General features: G+C 41.2%; 1 protein-coding gene across 1 annotated transcript in view; it reads right to left on the bottom strand.

Moving 5' to 3' along the window:
• The window catches only part of rimbp2b (RIMS binding protein 2b), a 92,831-nt gene that overhangs the window by 24,423 nt on the left and 48,640 nt on the right, over positions 1 to 19,768 (bottom strand). The window contains exons 6-12 of the mRNA XM_030060237.1: positions 13,149 to 13,238; positions 9,630 to 9,752; positions 8,071 to 8,175; positions 5,505 to 5,555; positions 4,957 to 4,977; positions 2,849 to 3,053; positions 1,602 to 1,750 (exon numbers count right to left, since the gene is read on the bottom strand). Coding sequence (XP_029916097.1) covers positions 1,602 to 1,750; positions 2,849 to 3,053; positions 4,957 to 4,977; positions 5,505 to 5,555; positions 8,071 to 8,175; positions 9,630 to 9,752; positions 13,149 to 13,238 — 744 coding nt within the window. The remainder of the gene's footprint in view (positions 1 to 1,601; positions 1,751 to 2,848; positions 3,054 to 4,956; positions 4,978 to 5,504; positions 5,556 to 8,070; positions 8,176 to 9,629; positions 9,753 to 13,148; positions 13,239 to 19,768) is intronic.

Raw genomic sequence — 19,768 nt, 5'->3', positions numbered from 1 at the left:
AAGCAGAGGCTAATAAACTCCCATAAAACTTTGGTAAGCGCCAAAACCCTCAGAGGCAATGTGTAAAAACAAGCATATTGGGTCTTTCACACTCCATATTTCTGTGCTCCGCACTGGGAGAGTGATAGGTTTTCATTATTCTATTTTAACCAAGCTCTCCCCATTGCAGTGAGACAAGCAAAACAAGGCTTGTGACTGGGAAGCTGCTGGTTCAAATCTGTGGCCAAGCTGGCAAAACACTGAACAAGGACAGTGCATGACACCGTTTAGTAGAGGACTGGTTATCCTGGGCAGCTCCCAGGTGTGTATTACTGTGAGGTAGTGCAGGACTGACAAACTAAATGTGCTCCACAAAACCTTTCATGGATGAAAAAAACTCCATCTTAGAATGCAAAGAAATATTTCATTTTGCCATCACAACAAGCACAGATAATGAAACAATGGGACTGCAACAGTCTTCTTTAGGAAATTAGGTTGATTGATTTGTTTATTCTCTCTGTCAGCCATTCATACTTGGACACTTGAACAAGTTCACACACTGAGTTAATTATGTGTAGCATGAGTGCTAGGTAAAATAAATAGGTAGAGCTGAGCTTGATCAACTGATCAATGTGACTGACGTTTAAAGAGACACGTGGATTAGTAGATTTAAGTATTACCTGAGAATTGTTGCATTCCTTTCTCTTTAACTCTTAAATCATTATCATACAGGATCATTTTAGAGGAACAGCAATATTTGTAACATTTATTCACAGGACTTTGTGGGTTTGAGCGTTGCATTCTTAACTGCTGGTTGGTTGTAATGTTGGTGATCTAAGGCATTCATTTTTCAGTCAAAACACTCATAAAACACACATTTTCTCAATTGTAATATTGAAATTTTGAACATTTTTAACATCAGTAACCACAAACAGTGAAATGTGACATTAGTGTACTGCAGACAATAAGCTCATGTTTACACGCCCTGCAAGTGTGTCATCACTATATCAACCAAATCGAAACACCTACTGTCCAAAACCAGCATTTCAACAGGCAAACAGTCATTTTAAGGTAATCCAGCATGCCTGTCGAAATGCTGGTTTTGGCGTGTTTGTGCACCTTGAGGAAGCGTTGTTTTTGGACAAATGCATGCATCAGAACTATGACTGTGCAGCAATGTTTTTCAATTTGATTCATTCTGAATTTTGTGTTATTTTTTTATTCATGTATTTAATCAGCCGGCAGTTCCCCAATACTGGAAAGAGTATGCTTCTTCTTTTTCTGTGACCACTTTAAACCAAAAGATACCAAGTATCAAGTTTGTATTTTTCATATAAGATTTGAGTTTTCATTTCAGAGAGGTGTACATATCCAACATCAGAGTATTATTTAGGCACACAGTGCAGATCTATGGCCTCTCAGTTGTTGGGGACAGGATGCTCTTCTCTATTGCAGCCCCACTTTGCGGTTTAGTCTGATGAAACAGGTCTATTTTTATCTAAAAACCTTGCCTTGTGCAGCTTTAAGCTTATTAGTCTGTTGCCCTTACTGTAAGTTGCTCTACATAAGAGTTTCGGCTAAGCGTCTAAGACAGGTGACATGTAGTGCATTCGAAGACAAACCTCAGAGAGGAAAGCCCGTCCTGGGCTGCTGGCTCGACTGCGAGTGAGGAATGTTGGCTTGACAGACAGGAGCTCCGGCTTTTCCCCACTGATCTGGAGTGGTCGAATGAACTCAGATATCAAAGATCTACTCACTGGAGTCTCATTGCCTGGGGAAAGAGCAAAGCAGTTATTACCTTAAAAATATAACGTCATTCATGTAAAAACTGTGCTACTTGGAAAAATATTGGCAAAAAATAATAAAAGGTCATCAAGTAACAACATAGGATATATATCCATGTTTTAAAAAAGGAAAAAAAAAAAAAATAATAAAAAAATCATTGGTTAAATTCAGGTTAAACATTCGGTTTGGGTGCAAGTGTGTTATTGTAATAGTACACCCATTCAATGCTATTTACACAGTATCAAAATGTAATGCAAACCAGAAAACAGTAATTATGCCCTTTGTTTACAACCTACCTAGTTCTCAGTTTATTGCCTGCTGTACAGTATATATGAAGTACATAGCATTTTACACGAGGTAGGACAATCTATTCACTATCCTTTAGCGAGAATTTTTAATTTAATACAAGCAATAATTTCTCATTGCTCATTATTTAGATTCCTTTTGTCTTAGTGTACAAAATATCACAGCACATACCTATAGCATCTACAACATGCAAATATGTAGGCGAATAACAGTTCATTCCCTGGCACAGTCCCAAGATAACTATTAATTACTACGGCACTTGTGTATTCACTAAAACAAGTCAAAAACAAACAGAGAACAAGCATTGGCGGCTAAAGGCTATTTCTCACTATGATTGATGATTTCATTAACAGTTTAGTGTTTATTCCAGTAGGTCTGAAGCACTGCCTTCCAGACTTCTCATTTCAGCTGCGATGTCTTTCTCCTCATTATACACAACTTCTTATTTACCCAGACCTGCACCATTAACAGTGCTGGCTCTTCTTCTTGAGTATATATGTATTTATTCTCACTACTAATGTGCCGTTCTGAGAATGAACAACAACATCAGATTTATTTATTTAGCCTCATTCTAAAATGTTAAAAAGTGACCCTTTGTCTTGTAAAATGACTGCTGCAATGAAAACATGTTACATATTATTCTTACAATTATTAGCTACTTTGTGACTTTTATTTATAAAACTGTTTCATTTCAATGAATGTTAGATTTCTTTTTTGTGACATAAACTGTATAAGTCCTTTACTCAATAGTACTGAGGACCAATAAGATCCCACACACCTTTCCCTATAGGTGCGGCCAGTCCATTTAGGAGCTGGGACAGGGATTTGTTGGGCGATCCAGGGGATTCGCATACAGTTAGGGGTTCAGTGCTGAGGATATCAAACTTCCCAGCCTGCAGCCGGAACTTCTCCAGTTCTTTTGACAGGAGGTTGAACTGCTCACTCTGAGTCCGACATTTCTCCTCCAGCTCACGGACTTTGGCCTGATGACATAGTCAGGGGGAGAGAGAGAGAGAGAGAGAGAGAGAGAGAGAGAGAGAGAGAGAGAGAGAGAGAGAGAGAGAGAGAGAGAGAGAGAGAGAGAGAGAGAGAGAGAGAGAGGAGAGAGAGAGAGAGAGGAGAGAGAGAGAGAGAGAGAGAGAGAGAGAGAGAGAGAGGATGGCAAAGAAAGTGACAGAAGAAATTAAGGAAAAGCAAAATGTAGAATGCACAACACACTCTAAATGCTAAGTGCACACATACGCGTGTACACACGTCTAACATCTATACACAAATAAAACGTGGAATGGGATTTGAGACTTAAAACAAGTCAAAACATGTCAAACAATCATTACAGAGAAACACTTCCTAAACACCTACACTACTATTCACAGTACAGTATACAAATCACATGCAAGACTACAGTTAACGCACATGATTCTGAGCTGTAGCCTCCTCCTAGAGGGTATGTATACCAAAACTGCACTGTGTTCAAAGTGTGGAAAATGCTCCTAAACTTCATTGCACAGAAACAGTAAAATGAAAGCAAGACTCATCAGAAGTAATGAAATTGACAAACTGAACGTATTGTATTTGCATGGGCAGTCATTATGAAAATTTCAGCTGCTGCTGCATGATTTTTTCTTAGGTTAAATGTGAGTTCATTTACAACCAGGTCTTGAACACCATGTAATCATCTCTCTCAGGCAATCTAAACCAAAGACACTGACACTGCAGCAAGCGGGGAATTTTCAGCACTGCCCAATGCACAGCAATGCCTGCTTCACCAGTTTGTAAGTTTTTTTAAAGCACGGTTAGTCCATTTCATGCAGACAGGTTATTGCTTGGCTAGACATGAACATGCTATTAGAGGAGGGATGACCCTTTCAATACCTGCATTTCTGAAGAAGTGCATTAACACAAAGGGTGACTGTTGTTAGCATCATAACAGTTTTCAACTGTATGACAGGGAAACTCTGTGTGAACAACATGCTCGATAACATACATGCAATGCTACAGCTACAATGAAAAAGGATCACATTCATCACGATTAGGCTCTGTGATCCTTTGACAGAGTTTTGTCACAATACACAGAGTTGGCTTTGACTTTATTTTCACAATACACAAAAAGTAAGAGGGTTAAACACAGATGGCAAGTCTGAAAGACCTGCAGTGAATCAAGACTTCCCAAAGACTTGGTCTCACCAGGTTTATTACAATGTATTTAACCAATTAAATAGTGCATGTATTCACTGAGAGTTTTAATCTATCATTGTTTGATTATAAATTTGCACCTCCCACTGTGTCTATGGGCTTTGAATATAAGGAGAAGAGATGGGTCAGTGGGGCCTCAGGCAGCCATCTTAGAAGTCCATGCATGTTAATTTGGAAACTTGGTTTATCGTTACAGTTCCTTCATTAATTCTTAAGCAAGTGTAGCTGAATTTCTCTTTATGTTCAAGTCTGAAAAACCTCCAATTTATGCAATCAAGAATATTCCAGCCCTTCAAAAGCCCACCACTTGTAACTATATCAGATGCAGTCTGCTTTGATGAAAATGTTCATAGAAATGAGTGGGTGTTACAGCCTATGAAAAGAAGATTGCTCTTTACGGGGCAGCATAGTTAACAGGGCTGAAAACCAAATTCATTCCCAAAGCAATAAATCTCACACCAAATCAGTTCACTAGTCTTCGAGTTGTACCTTTTTTGTACCACTTGCATACAAACCACCACTGATGGGTTTTACCGTTACTGATATCAGAAATAATTCTGATTACATTTTGATGTTCCGTAACCATACCACCTAGGCCAATGAAAACAGGGGGGTTAAGTAATTCCTGGACTTAACTGGGAGAAGTGGAAGAGATATCAAGCAAATAAATAAATAAAAACAATTCTGAAATACCTGCATGCTGTCCAAGTGGTTCTGTATGTGCATAACACACACCAATAGAGTGAAAAGAGATGTAGGAAAGAAATTAAGCACAATTACACATGTAATCACTCATACACTTCTTGAAAGAAAAGCACCTTTCACATTAAGGTCTGCTGTGGCACTCGTGCATGTGCACCACTTGAGTAACAGTAGGAGGATGAAATCATAGATAGGTAAATAATGGCCACGTATGATACATATACAATACTGTTTATGATTTACCCATTTGTACAAAAGAGGCTGGTGTTTACAAAACCCTGCTCAGCAGGTTGAAATGGGTGTTACCCAAATTATTTAAAACATATGGTTGAAAAAAACAGCCATAAAGATCCATATTAGATACATGAAGAACTGAAAAAAGTGCAAAAGGTTTCAGCCGATGAGGTCGAGAAGTAGAAAAGGCTTACACACATCTGACTGGCAGGATGGCCTGTGCAATTCATTCCAGCAGCTGTCTTAAACACTCACAACCACCCGCTCACACCAGCCCCCCACTCCCATAGTGCCCAGACACTCACCTCTAATAGATAGACGGCGCCCTCATGTTCCTTTTTAGCCTCAACCTGAGCCTGGGAGAGACAGGGGCGCAGAGTGAGATTCAGAATAAAAAACACCAGTAAGGTATGAGGCGTCTGTGAACCTCCAGAAATCCCTTTCCAGTCTTTATTTTACATTTGCCACTGACACCGTTATTTGCCAGAATTTAAAAAAAAAAAAAAAAAAAAAAAAAAAAAAGGTTTGGTATTCTTTGTGTGTACTAAAATGTGTGTTAGCACGTATGCAGACAATGTGCATAAAATGTGAAACAGAGATTGTGCAGTGTGGTCAGTCACAACACTCAAATGAAGGCCAACATGGCTGAACTGAATCAGTGGCTTTTACTGATTACCCCACAACTGGCATGAGGTTACTTTAATACAAGACTCTAACATGCATACACAAACATGTACACAAACTATGCTCAACCTTGCCATACACAACTGAGGCTTGATGTTTGCAAAAGCCCTTAGTCACTATGCCACACACTCTTCCACTATGGTACTATGGCTTTAGTTCAGATCCTTTAGCTCTCATCCTGTTTATGGTTACCTGTGATTGACCACTTGCCTGAAATCATTTGATTTGTCCAGATGTTGTGTACTTCCCATACCTGCTACTCCAATCAGGCTAAACCCAGTGCTACAAATTACTTCCAGCAATAATTCAATGCAAGGCTCATCCTGGCTAATCTTTCCTTTTTCACAGCAGTAACCTAGATGGTCAGTGAAACATTAAACATGTTGCCACATATGTCTGAATGGTTGGGAAAACCATCTGTGAGAATACTGGTTTATATTGAAGTTGTATGCAAATAAAAACGATTTTCAACAAAGCTTAAACACCAAAATACACTAAGGGCTGGGCAGTCACTAAGAATAAGGTTTGTGCTGTGTAAAAAAATGCTATAATGCACACTGGTTTACTTTTGGAGACTAGGAACATCTGTTGAAAAAAACAAATGTTCTACACGAATGACAGAACATCTGTGGACTTTCCCATTTCATAAATCCACTTCGTAGGCTATTAATTTAGGAGAATGCAGAAACCAGCCAGTGTCTCTGAAGGAAGATAAGACAGCAATGAGCTTCTCCTAATGACAGAAAAACTGGGAACTCTGCCTGCTAATGGCTGACTCTAAAGTTAGAGCAGCACCGCAGCAGCAACACAGAGGCACAGGCTCTCAGCTCCAGTTCCAGAGGTGTTGGTGACAATTCCTATCACATTCACACTACCAGCCATCTCAGCCATTGCTGGGCTTGCTTTGATATTACAGTCAGCTCCATTGCGCAGAGGAGGCAGCCTAACAATCAAATACTGCGGACCAGCATTTTTTAAGCAAGCCTCCAAAAGTGTCATATCTACTCTGGGTCTGGCCTTTTGATTTGCACGCTGTGACAAACAAGAGGAGGGCTCCTGAGGTTTTGATCACTCTGTCTACTCAGGCATGGCACATGATGGACACATGAAGGAACGAATTTAAGAGGATCCACTAGCGAAGCCACAGTAGCATCACTGCTCAACACAAAGCTCTTTGAAACTATGGATAGACGTGAGCAGGTGTCATAGCCTATGGACAGCAGACTGCTTTATTCTCAGATGACACAGTGACATAACTGAAAACTAAATTCAATCTCCAAGTGATAATTCTCACACCAGATTAGTTCATTAATGGGGTGTTCACATTAATGCAGAAAATCAAAGGGAAACCACAGGCGATGCATTCTATGCACTGCTTCATACAGCTATGCATACAGGATATGCATTGGGGGGATGTTTTTATTTATATATTTATAGTGCCGAGCATCTCTGGTCTGCCATCAGACTGCCTCAAGACAAGGTGAGAAAAGGCACACGCTTTGTTTAAGAAATTATTTCTATCATGACAAACAGCTTATCAGATGTAGATCCAGTGAGCGTGGTTACTTGGTTGTTACGAATGACTAATGCCACTGTGGCTGTGCTTAAAATGCTAGGTCTATCTATGCCAGTAAAATCTCATTTTTGAAACAAACCTAGTAGATTCATCTCTAGGCTGACATTCCACCATGCAATGTTTTTTTGTGTGTGGTCTCTGTATTCCCTCAAAGTGCTGTTGTACAGCTCGGGAAATTCAGAAACACATACAATCAGTTTCTCTTCCATTTTGAACTGGCAGCTGTGACGTACAGGCTTACCTTACTGTCAGTGGCTGTGCCCTCAAAGGTCGGTGCATGACAGGGTCAAGGTTCAACAAATTTGAACTTTGAGCACAGTGCTCTGCGCAGCACACAAAGAGCTGTGCTCAAAGTTCAAATTTGTCCACACATAAGTTAGATGATTGGTTAAGTTGAAATGAATATGAGAGAGATGTGCAAAAGGTGTTTTCCACAATAATGTGAATGCCCCATAACACAGTCTTTGAGTTGTCTTTCACCTTTGTTGTGCTGTATGTATAGCACCACTGTGCAACACAAAGGTCTTTAACCTGACATGGGCACAGGCTGGGCAAACAAGAGAGGCCAACCCTCCAGCGCTGTTAGCATGGTGTGACCCAGCATCCCTTACCTTCTGAAGAAGGTCAATCTCCTGCTGCTTTGCATTGAGTACAGCCAAGGCCTGCTCATGCTCCAACTCTAGCTGCTGCCTCCGCTCTGCAGCCTCACGCATATGCTGTCCGCATGGGGCAGGGATGGAGAGCGGGGGGAGGATTGTGGGGGGGCATAGAGAGGGCTGCTGTTAGTAGAACTAAAACCAACTGCACTGTGCCAAAAAAGCATCTCCAGTCTTCCATTCTACACTCAGAAATGACAGAGGTGTACATGTGCACACAGATCACATACAGAGGCTGGTTAACAGCATATTGACCTTAAAACCATTAAAAACAAGAAAGACATAAACTATGCCACAGTGCGTGTCATGTAAGAACAGTTTATGTCAAATGATCCTCTACAGAGATCAGATCAAATTTTGCACAAGGGTGCTTATAGATGAGGACTAGAGATGCTTTGCTGTGCAAAAAAACAAAACAAACAACAACAAAAAAAAAAAAACAATCATCAATCCACAGTCAGGTTTGCTGCCCCCTTTAGGTAACACAATACCTGTTAGAAGTCTCATTACTGGGACTTTCTGAAAAGCTGTCCTCAGCTTTGCATGATCAATACAGGGTTTTTAGTTACATGAAAAGGGTGAGCAAACTCCATAGCGTGCTCACTTGTCTGTGGTCATCCATAACAACAACAGAAGCCATACAGTACAAGGGACTGAATGCAAGGCTCTTCGCAGCCCTAATATGCCAGTGTCATCCAGTCATCTTACTGCTCTCATTACATGTGAATAACCAGACAAACAGATTTGCAACACTGTTAGAGGAGAAGAAGCAAATGACATTTTCATGCCGGTAACAACTCAAGGTCTACGATAGGTAATGTCATCAAATTTATAGGTGACATTATCATCATGAGGGGTGACCCCCACCAACCCCCCACCCCGGCCCTGCCCACCCATACTCTCTATCCGTTCCTCCTGCTCCACCCATCCTGCTAAAGCCAAACTCTTGGTCCTGCCTCATGCAAAATCACATTCCACAGTGCTCCGGTCTTAAAGCCAGGTGGCCATTCGTATGTCTGGTAAGCAGCCCACGGATAAAGGGAAAGATGAGCACAGCCACTGGGGTGGAGAGAAAGCATTCAGAATGGGATTGAACAGGGCTGCTTCCTCACAGATGGACATGGCAGTGATACCTTATAATTCTAGCAGGGGAGTGGGGATGGGGGAGTACAAGAAGGAAAAGGGGTGGAAAACATTAAGGGGTGGGGTAATACGTAGGAGGAAGAGGGTACGGGGTTACAGGGGGTAGACTGCTCCAAGCTTCTACTCTTTCACAGCTCCTGGTGAGACCTCCCAACACGGCACTGGAAGGCAACAGACACGTCAGGGACATTAGACAGTATAGAGGAAGATAACCAGGCGGAGGCAGTGCAGTACAGGTGGGAAGAGGATACTGGCAGAGGAGCAGGCTCCATAAAAACACCTCAAAGAGGACCCCCAGGGTAGACATACTACTGGAAATACAAACTGACAAACAGTTGGGACAGGCCTGCCCTGAGAGCCGGTTTCCTCACCTTGAGCACCTGCTCTAGGTTCTCCAGTTTGCCTTGGAGCTGGTTCCTCTCCCACAGGGCTGAATCTCTCTCCTGCGTCACAGCACCAAGGGTCTCTTTGAGCTGGGCATACTCAGACTTCACCTGTACATACAGAACCAGCAAGGAGCAAGGAGCCACAGTTTGAAGGTCAACATCTACACTTAATTTGCACACATGCGTGTGTGTGCGTGTGTGTGTGTGTGTCTTTGTTGCATTTTTTGTATTTGGTTCACTTAGGCCCACACTGCTCAATTACAAGCAAACCAGGTCTTATAAACAAAAGCCAGATGGACTCACATGTAGCTTGTTTATTGGACAGAGTTTTGGTAATCTGTCAGTCTGGAAGGTTGGAGATTTTGGCGGTGTTTGGGTGGATTGGTAGGGTGCCAAAATAAATCTCTGTCAATTCCAGTTCTAAGCTAAGGAGGACGTATTTGTCAGTACTCCTTTGCCGTAATTTAATCTCTCTGGTGTTCATACCAACTAAGAAAAAATGAGAAAATAGTCAAACATGAGCATCATTCCAGACAGCATTTTTTGTTCTAGTATGCTTTCCAAGCATGAGCGACTGCTAGCTAACAGATGAGAACACTGCTTTCCTTATACCATAAATCCTTGCATTTTGGGGTCTAGAAGTTGACGGAGATCACATTCTTACTCTACCCCCATTCAAACGACACTGCCCTCACCTGCCCAAACAACACAAGACTAAAGGAGTAAATACTCCAGAGTAAGGTTCTACCAATATGGGTAGTTTAAAGGCCGATACCGATTCCAAAGCTGATATTTTGTGCTGCATCTCTCACTGGAAAATTACTGCAGAATAACAAAACAAGAAAAACTATTACCAGAATAACTCTCTTTTTAATTAAATGTTTGAATAAATAAAATAAACAAAGAGAATGTCATAAATGCAAAATAAAACTTGATAGAGATAAATTTATACAATATAAATCAAAATGAGCTAGAGAATAACCGCTTTCATATTGGAGAAGTAAGACACAGACAGGCTGATATCTAAAATTAAAAACAATAAAAAATATATATATATATTGGCCCAAAATATCAGTAAACAGATAAATAATTTTTTGCCCTTTTCCAGAGTTCAAGTAAACCACTGCAAACATGCTTGGGGGACCAGGTTCAAGTTCAAGTTCAAGTTCAAGTTTATTTAGAGCCCCATATCACTGTTTACAGTCTCAAAGGGATTTATAGGCATAAATAAAACAGGACAACACCCCCTGACTTAATACTTATAGTGGGCAAAAAAAGTCCCTCAAAAAAGCCAGAGTGGAAAAGGGAAACATGGAAGAAATCTTGATAAGGATTACAGAGAGGTCCACTGGCCAGAGAGATGCACAATAGGTGCCGACCCAGTGAGCAAATTACCAGAGCAGACACAGTCATATTACAAAAGAAAACACACGGGCAGACAAATAAGGACAGCAAAAACAACAAGGGGCCTTGCCCAAGACGATGACCAGCCACAAAGATGCCACAACAGCAACTACGAGGGAAACAAACAGGACAAGGAAGATGACGGGGAGGGATGAAGGGGTCAGAAGGATGGGGGAGTGGAAGGGTAATGGGACACACCTGGGAGGAAGACAGTCACACTCACAAAAGGCACCCATACTCAAACAAATGAAACACACACATACACAGGAAATTGAGGAGGGGGCATTAGTGAGGTACCAGGACTTAATAAAGTGAGGCGAAAATACTGTGCATAAATGCATCAATGCAGCAAAGCTAATGGCTGTGGAAGGTACATGCAGAGCCATGCAGAAGGAGCAGGACCATGGACAGCAGGGCAGAGAAACAGCCAGACTGCTGACCTAAAGATGGGAGCTACATCCATGCAGCAAAACATAGACACCAACAACTCATACAGACAGAGGAGAACAGGAAGACCAAGAGAGCCAAGACGGAAAAAGGACACTGGTGGAGTATAAACTCCACTCATAGACTGTTGTCCAAACCAGTGATTTCTCCATCAGTGATCAATCAAATGTAGACATCTGTTTTGTGGTTTTATGCTCCAATCATAATCAAATCCTACATATTTGACTCTTAGCTAATTTTATTATGTTCACAGGCAGCCAGTTTGCCATGGCCAGACAGTAGATGTATGGTAAGTTATCTAATAGGCAAAAATTGTCATGGAACAGACAGGCGAGCTGGCTGGTTTCAGTGATAAAAGCCTTTAAATATTGTAATAATGTGGGAGTAACACAATTCACTCCCTCCCACAGCTGCAGACCAAAACATTAATAAATTATTCATGCTTCATTGTTAACCAAGAGCTAAGCATTCAATTGAATGAAGAGATTGTGCATTATACTCATACTGTACAGCAATTCAACACTTACAGTAATGAGCCTTATACTGCCACAACATATTACATCTGATAAATATGGCACTCTATCAGTTTCTGCATTTTCTTCACATTCTGTTCATGCACAAACCGGGTGTTTTGCTACTCATGAGGTAGTATATTGCAATCAGCTTTTAAAATGCCCCTAATCAGCAACAAGGTGACTGGTTCTTGCAGCAGTACTGTGGTAATGCCCCTTCCTCAGTGCAGTCATGAATGACTAATGACTGCTTGAGGAGGCTGCTTCAACAAACAACAACCGCAAAGAGAAAACACAAACAGTAAGTAGTGATTCTGCCTTTGACTTGCCCGCCTCCGCACAGTTAGAAGTATATGCATGGATTAGAGTGACTGCTGGGCCCAATGTAGACAGACTGAACTACACAATATTGGAATCAGAAGAAGCAGGTCAAAAGACATGCCAATATGGACAGAGGGAGGTGCCGTGTGCAGCCCCTCCTAGTTTGCTCGGCGAGATGATAGGCATCAGCACACAGGGGTGTAAGCGAGGGCTAATATCCGCACTGCCCCGCAGAGCGCTGCTCTCATATCCGTCTGTGTGATAACAGTGAAGGATAGCTGCTCCGAGAGCCGCCCCAGCCCTGATAAGACATCAATAACCAGTATCCCGCCCTTCTTCAACCCTACGGCAACTACCTGCCAATCAGCTCCTCCAGGAAATTGCCTCCCTGTCCTCATGGAGAGAGGCCCAGTGCTCTGTTTGTTGATCTCCACCGCCTCTGTGTTATCAGCTCAGAAGGCCTTTGAGGTCTTCGGGCTAAAAGGAAGGTGATAGTGCTCTAATAGAATCGGAGGCTCAAGGTTTGCATTGATATGTGGGAACCTGGAGAAATGGCTCAACATCCTCAACACGTTCATCTATTCGGCATCCTCAGGGCAGCATTGGCCAGATACCAGTGGGAGCCAGAAATTCATCTGATAGTGTGTTAATGTAAAGACAGAGGAGGTGCAGCCCAGGGCCATGGTCTATGAGGAAAATATACCATTACCTACAACCCGCAGAAATATCCCGAGTAAAAATGGAGCACCCCTGAGAAGTGAGAGCAGATAAGGCAAGAAGTTCATTGTATAGTCGAAACCTGCGCCGAGTCGTCTCTTACCTTCTCATACTCGGACGCCTTTTGGCTATTGCTGAACAACTGGAGACTCAAGTGCTTCTTCTCCTGGAGAACATCATGAAGCTCATTCTCCTAGGCAAAAGAGGCAGATAGAAAACAGTGTTTAGACCCTCACAACACAGCATTATTAGAACAGAGCACTGCACTCTACTCAACATGTTAGCGATAGGCCATACATTATTCATCTGAGGAGGCTGCTACAGGTTCTTGCCTATGTCTAGAAAGCAGAGCTAAAGGGAGAAGATGTATGTGTTGTGGAAAAGCAGCCATTTTAGCAAACATGATGACTTCTACTATAGCAGAAAAATAAAAATACAAAAGTAAACGCTTACTGCAATGTGTTAGACATAGAATAGTTGGATTTCAGGAGCTGAGAAAATTCCCTTCTCTGTTCCCCATGATAGGATATAAATCAGATATGCATTCCTATATTCCCCTCCCTAAAACTGTACACACACACACACCCACACCCACACCCACACCCACACAAATAGCCTCCTTCCCCCACCCTTTTCCCACCAAGTGTGTCAGGGGGAGATTAAAAAACATCCCTTCATTGCAGAGGAGGAAAACTTAATTACATTCAATCAACAGCCATGAGGCGTGCCGTGGGTGCAATTTGCAGTGTCAACTGGAGAGTTCTCTTATTTTTTATGCGCATTTCACTTCAGCTACAGCAGCATGCAGGACAAGTGTTGTTCTTATAGGAGGCTAAGAAACCTCCTTTCTCATGCATGATAGATTTACAGTAAGTACAGTCCTTCCTAATGGCTAGTGACAGTGCACTGCACACTGCTGCTGCTCCTCGATGTTTTACTTATGAAGGACGGCCATTTTTCAACAGAGGACAAATGTAGACACAGGCAAACACAAATACTAACACGCATGGAAGTGTACATATACAGCTTTCACATAAAAGTATGTGAAACAATATATTAGCTGAAATGTTGGTTAAAGGGCATAAGGCATTAAAACCTTTTGCAAGGGCATTATAAATCCAGCTAAATCCATTAGATAATGCATGATAAAACAAAATTAATTAGGTATAAGTATGTTATGAGATTGTTGTTAGTTACACCTTTACCACAAGGGACTAGATTTCTAGGACTGCGGATAGTAATGTAATTTAGTTTGTGGAAACAGTTATTTCCTTTGGCACTAAACACAAAAGTAATTTATAAGTCATTATGTGCCACTGAATTACTGTCCATCCTGCAAAAGTATAATAATGTTGTTTTATGGTATAACTTAAAAAAATTTCAAAATTGTCATTGGACAACAAAATCTATAAGTGTTGAAAGGGTGTGAATACTGCCTGAAGCATGTGTTTGTGCAAGCTCTTTTAACATATTTCATATTGCAATATAGGTCATATTGCAATTAAAATGATATTAACTATCATGGCATTATGTGAAATGATGATCTGATACTAAAGCGTGCGCGCACACACACACACATATAGATAGATAGATAGATAGATAGATAGATAGATAGATAGATAGATAGATAGATAGCTATTATAGCTACAATGGCCGCTACTGCTACTACTGTTACTAATGTTATTGCTTCTGTTACTACTATTACTATGGCTGTGGCTACTACTACCTTATTACTGCTATTACTGCTACATCATAACAATAATGATGTTTGTACCTATATGAACTTAAACAATTATGCACACCATGAAGGAGAAACCACTGCAATAGAAGGTGAATTGGCAAAAAATAAACAACAGCCCTAAGACACAGACAACATCTTAGATCTGCTGCTATTTCATTCATCAATCAATGCACTCGCATCCAAAAAAATATTGGCATTTTAACCTGAATCAATTGTGTCCCGTCAATTTTAATCTTTCCTGTACAAGCACTGGATTGCATTGGCATTCTTATTCATACTCATTGATCCTTCAATTCAGCACTAATGTGAGCTGGCTAAGCCTCCAGGTATTCATTCAGAAGGACAAGTGCCTACTGAGGAAACAGAGCTTCTGCATTGTACACCAACGAAAGAAAAGGCCTGAAATGCTTTATGAAATTTCAGCTCCTCATTGATTTAAGCATTTCAACATGCCTGTTATCCTTGTTTGAAACCCCGTTGCGGAATGTGAAATCTACAGCACACACATGGGGATGCACACCAAATTCTCTTGAAAACAGAAAAATCAGCTGTCTCTCTATCCTGCATTGCCAACACATGTTAACGCTTTAAACATATCAGAACGCACTATAATGCCTGAGCAAGACACAATTTTATGGAGAACCTGTGAGCTTAACGAATAAGAGAACACCTTGTGGTCTATGCACCGTCTACAGCATTATTCAGCATGTAATGAAGGTCCTTTTCATTGCCAGTATTTCGTAGCATAATTTGTATATAGCACTGACAAAAGAAATAAGGCACAAGCTTGAAGGGTTGAATATTTTTACTGAAATTGTTGCATGTATTAATGATGTGTATCTTGCTTGTGTCTCTCAGCTGGAACCGACTGAAGGCCAGCCCTGTAAAAACAAACATATATATTCAGTTTGGCTACTTTGGCTACCTAAACATACTGTAATGTGCTCATTGTGGTATAACCTTTGCCAAAATGACAATGGATTGAATGTAGTGTTAACTGTTGCTTGATTGTGCAATAATACGAAGTGTAATGTTTGCTTTGAGGTCACTCACCTCTAGTGTCCCCTCTCCAGGGTGTTCAGGTTAAAAGAGTCCCCAGGGTATCCGACCACCAATTTTAAGGTTAATTAGTGTGGCTTTTATTCCACTACATTTCAAAGACAACTATTGTACTTTGGGCCCTACTACATTTGTATGAAGATTGTCTTTACTCGCTACTTTTAAACACAGGTTTGAAGTCAACTGTTGAATTTTCATTATTTTCTAAAATGCGATTAGCCACAGGCTGTGTTCCTCACAGGAGAAAAACCAGTCATAGTACCAGCTCTCAACTGGGTTTAATATAAAAGCAGCAACATATCATCCAGCTCTGTGAAACAAGCACAAGTGAGACATCTGCTTTCTAAGTAAAATGCACCCAATCCATTGTGTTAGCAAAGTGCAATCAACTAACCCGGCAGTGGCACATACATTTGTGTAGCAGAGTGGTCCTACAAGCAAGTCAGCGTATTCATTAGGTGGTTTCAGAGAGCTACGAGTTTCTGTAAATGCCTTGTGAAAACAATACATCTATGCACTGATCTTAAAAAGAAAATGTACTTTTGAATACTAAAGTGTTTTAAAAGCAAGTGCTCTTGTACTTTAACAAGTAAAAAATTGAGTGAGCAACTTTCACTTGTAGTGGAGTGATGTTTGACCAGGAGTAACTATACTTTGACTAAAGTGATGGGGTTGTGTACTTTGTCCATGACTGCAGCCAACCTAACACAGCAGGGCTGGGCTGTTTCTGAGTTCTGCTTCTGGTTCACTGACCATTTCACTGACAGCAAAATTAAACGTACTTTACAGAAAATCTATCCAGTTTGACCATTGATTTGTAATGCCTTTGAGACTGAATCAGAAAAAATTGATTAGCCGTAATAATAGAAACATCACAACTGTAACTGATGCGCTTAAACTCTCTATTTTGTGAGGAGAAAATAAAGAACTTGATGTTTGACCAATGGGGAGGTCATTAAAATGTTCAATGTTGACGAGTCAGGGAACCTTTGTGAATAATACATGTTGCACTATGGCACAGTATAATTAGAGCGATGGTGCAGAATACCTGTGATCCTCTGCTGTTTGAAAGCTTATCATTGAAGAGTCAGTGGTGTTTTGCACAGATATTTATTTATTTGTTCATTTCCTAGGGACTGTGGAATTTAACATAGCAAAGCAAAAGATGTAACATGACCCGACTCAGCCTGCTGTGTCAGTGCAGTGTGTTTACTTTCTGCAACCCTGATGGAGGAAGCGGCCCTGCTCTTTAACACACGGGCACAAGAAGCATTTCACCCACTTAGTCTTTGATCTCTTGACTCAATTACTGTAGATACCACCTTTTACTCTTGTTCAATATAGACCACAGGCAGCCAAGCACTAGCACACTGCACTAATGATCAGTTCAACCTCTTCTGCCTAGCACTAGAGTCAACAAGAAAGTGACACATATTTAAGGCAGAAGAATTATATCATTCAAATCAAAGTAATGTAAATTTCCGCCTTGTTATGCCGCCGCTACAACTGTACCCCTAAAAGTCAAAATAAAGTTCCAAGATGCCTGTGATACTGTCTGGTGTATAAGTACAAACGATATTACCATTATGTAGGTCTTTGAAATACTGTATAACATAATTTCCCTGCACTGCAAAAAGCATTTCACACACATACACACAAAAAACACCAACCAACAAATGCACAGAGGCCATCTCTTATACAGGCATTCCCATGTACCTGCTAATGTTTACCAGAATTTGCAGCTCTGTGTAAAATGCAAATTCCCATTGAGTCAGTAATGAAACAGAACACAAAACCGGCCTGTCTATCTTGAAGTGTGATTTTGATTTTTTTTTTTTTTTGTTTTTTTTTTTGCACATACAATGCATGCCAAGCCATGTGCCCGAGCAAAAGCCAATGAGATCTGACAAAACATGGTTTTGACAGAAGGTGTTTGTGTTTGCAAACAACCCTTAATGAAAGCTCAGAGGCAGTCTGCCCTCCATGACCACCGAGGCACGCGTTTCACACCCAGCTATCGAGCTACAGTTGCAAGCATGGCTATGCAGTTTGGTCCTCTGACTTGTTGACTATGCCTTCTGTCTGCCTCGCTATTGATCTTCGATAACTGCTAATACGTATTCGGGTGATGCTGGCGCAGCTGATGCTTGTTGCCATGGTAACAGGCCTTAAATGCTAGCGGAGGCATGCTCTGGAGATGGCTTGTAGTTAGTTATACACTCGATATCCAGGAAGGTGGAGGTGCCAGATGGCTATGCCAGTGTTTACTGTCACTTGCACTCTCACTCAGACTGTGTGTTTATATACACGATAGCTAAACTCACTGCAAGAAGACATGCCAACTGGAATTTCAACATTGGAAATCAAACTTTAATACAGATTTTTCCATAGGCTATCAATATAAATCAATGAAAGCATGGACGTACACTACTGAAGACACTGCACTGGGGTTGCACTTGTTCTAGCTGTATGTATATTTGACCTTGCATTTATTTTTACCAGAGAAGCAGAGAGAGCGAGAAAGACAAACAGGGTGATAGAGAGACAGACAGGCGGGCAAATAAGGATAAAAAGAGAGGGACAGAAGAGAGAGGAATAAGAGAAGGAGAAAATAGAAGAGAGAAAGGGACAGAGACAGAGGTGAACCGGCAGAGACCAAACAGGGAGTGACATTACTGTCAACCCACCATCCCCTCACATTGGTGCTCATTGGTCTTGTCTCTGTTTGTGTCTCTGTTCTCAGAGCTCAGTGTGGAAGGAGATAAGAGTTGCGCTGCAGTCTGTGGAGACCAGCCTGCCATTTCTGCATGCCATTTGGGGACAGTTTATCCTTTGGGTAGTTTCCCCCGGACTGAGCAGGCTGACAATGGGCAAGGAGGGAAGTGCTGCTGTGGGCAGGGGACGTGAGAGGACGAGAGCGGAGAAAAACAGTCCTAATGGAGTGTTTATTTGGGGCAGAGATCCCACAAAGACAGCTCATCTAAAGAAGTAGGCTTCAGGGCATGAGGGAATGAATTCAAATGGTCCTGGACCAAACACTGCCATTTAACTTACTTCTGAATCCCTCCAGCACTTCTCCCTTTCATAGAAAAAAAATAAAATCTCTGTCCAGGCCATCTGCATTACTCTCTGCCTATTACCTCTACAGATTACACGTATGTGTTGTTTTTATTTATTGCACCAGTGTTCCAAATACACTGGGTAAAGCTTCATTTTTGTTCTGTAGTACAAAGAGGTGTTTATGCCAACCATAAGCAAGTTCATAATGTTCTTCTTACTGCTGCTTCATGCTGCTCTTCAGGATTTGCTGTGTTTATGGCATGCACTTGATCAGACAACAGTCAGTTAATTAATTATTTGATTCATCTGTCAATTAATGGCTCTAGTGGTCAATCCGGCTTGAGAGAACAGAGTTTGAGCTGATGCCATAGTGATGCAGTACCATGTAGTTCACTTCTAGTATTTGTTTTAGAGCAACCATCCAGCCAATAACTGCAATGTAGCATCTGTGACACCACCTGTGATGTTCAAAAAATCTAGAGGTGCATGACTCCATGCTGAGACCCTTCATGGACCCTCCATGCACAGCCGCACATGCCACAATACGTAATATTGCCGTTGATGCTGCGCAGACTGCATTGACTACACAAAGTATGAATTAGCTTGTCAAGGTGATCAAACAATTTCATGTGACAGACCCCAAAACACACACACAGTTTGTCCAGGAATACATTTTTCCACCATATGAAAAACTGCAAATTATCCCTATGAGAGAGGAATAATTTGCAGTCAAATAAAATACAGCAAAAATATATCACTCTTTTACTGGGGATACCCATGGAAATGCCTCAAGGCCACTGGGGGATCCTGGAAGCCACTTTGAGAACCACTACAACACACCAAAGCAACACTATTGAAGTTTC

The sequence above is a fragment of the Myripristis murdjan genome, chromosome 9, assembly GCF_902150065.1.
Source record: "Myripristis murdjan chromosome 9, fMyrMur1.1, whole genome shotgun sequence".
Taxonomy (NCBI): Eukaryota; Metazoa; Chordata; class Actinopteri; order Holocentriformes; family Holocentridae; genus Myripristis; species Myripristis murdjan.
Note: the sequence above shows the minus strand (reverse complement) of the source record. Positions and strands in the feature narration are given on the sequence as shown.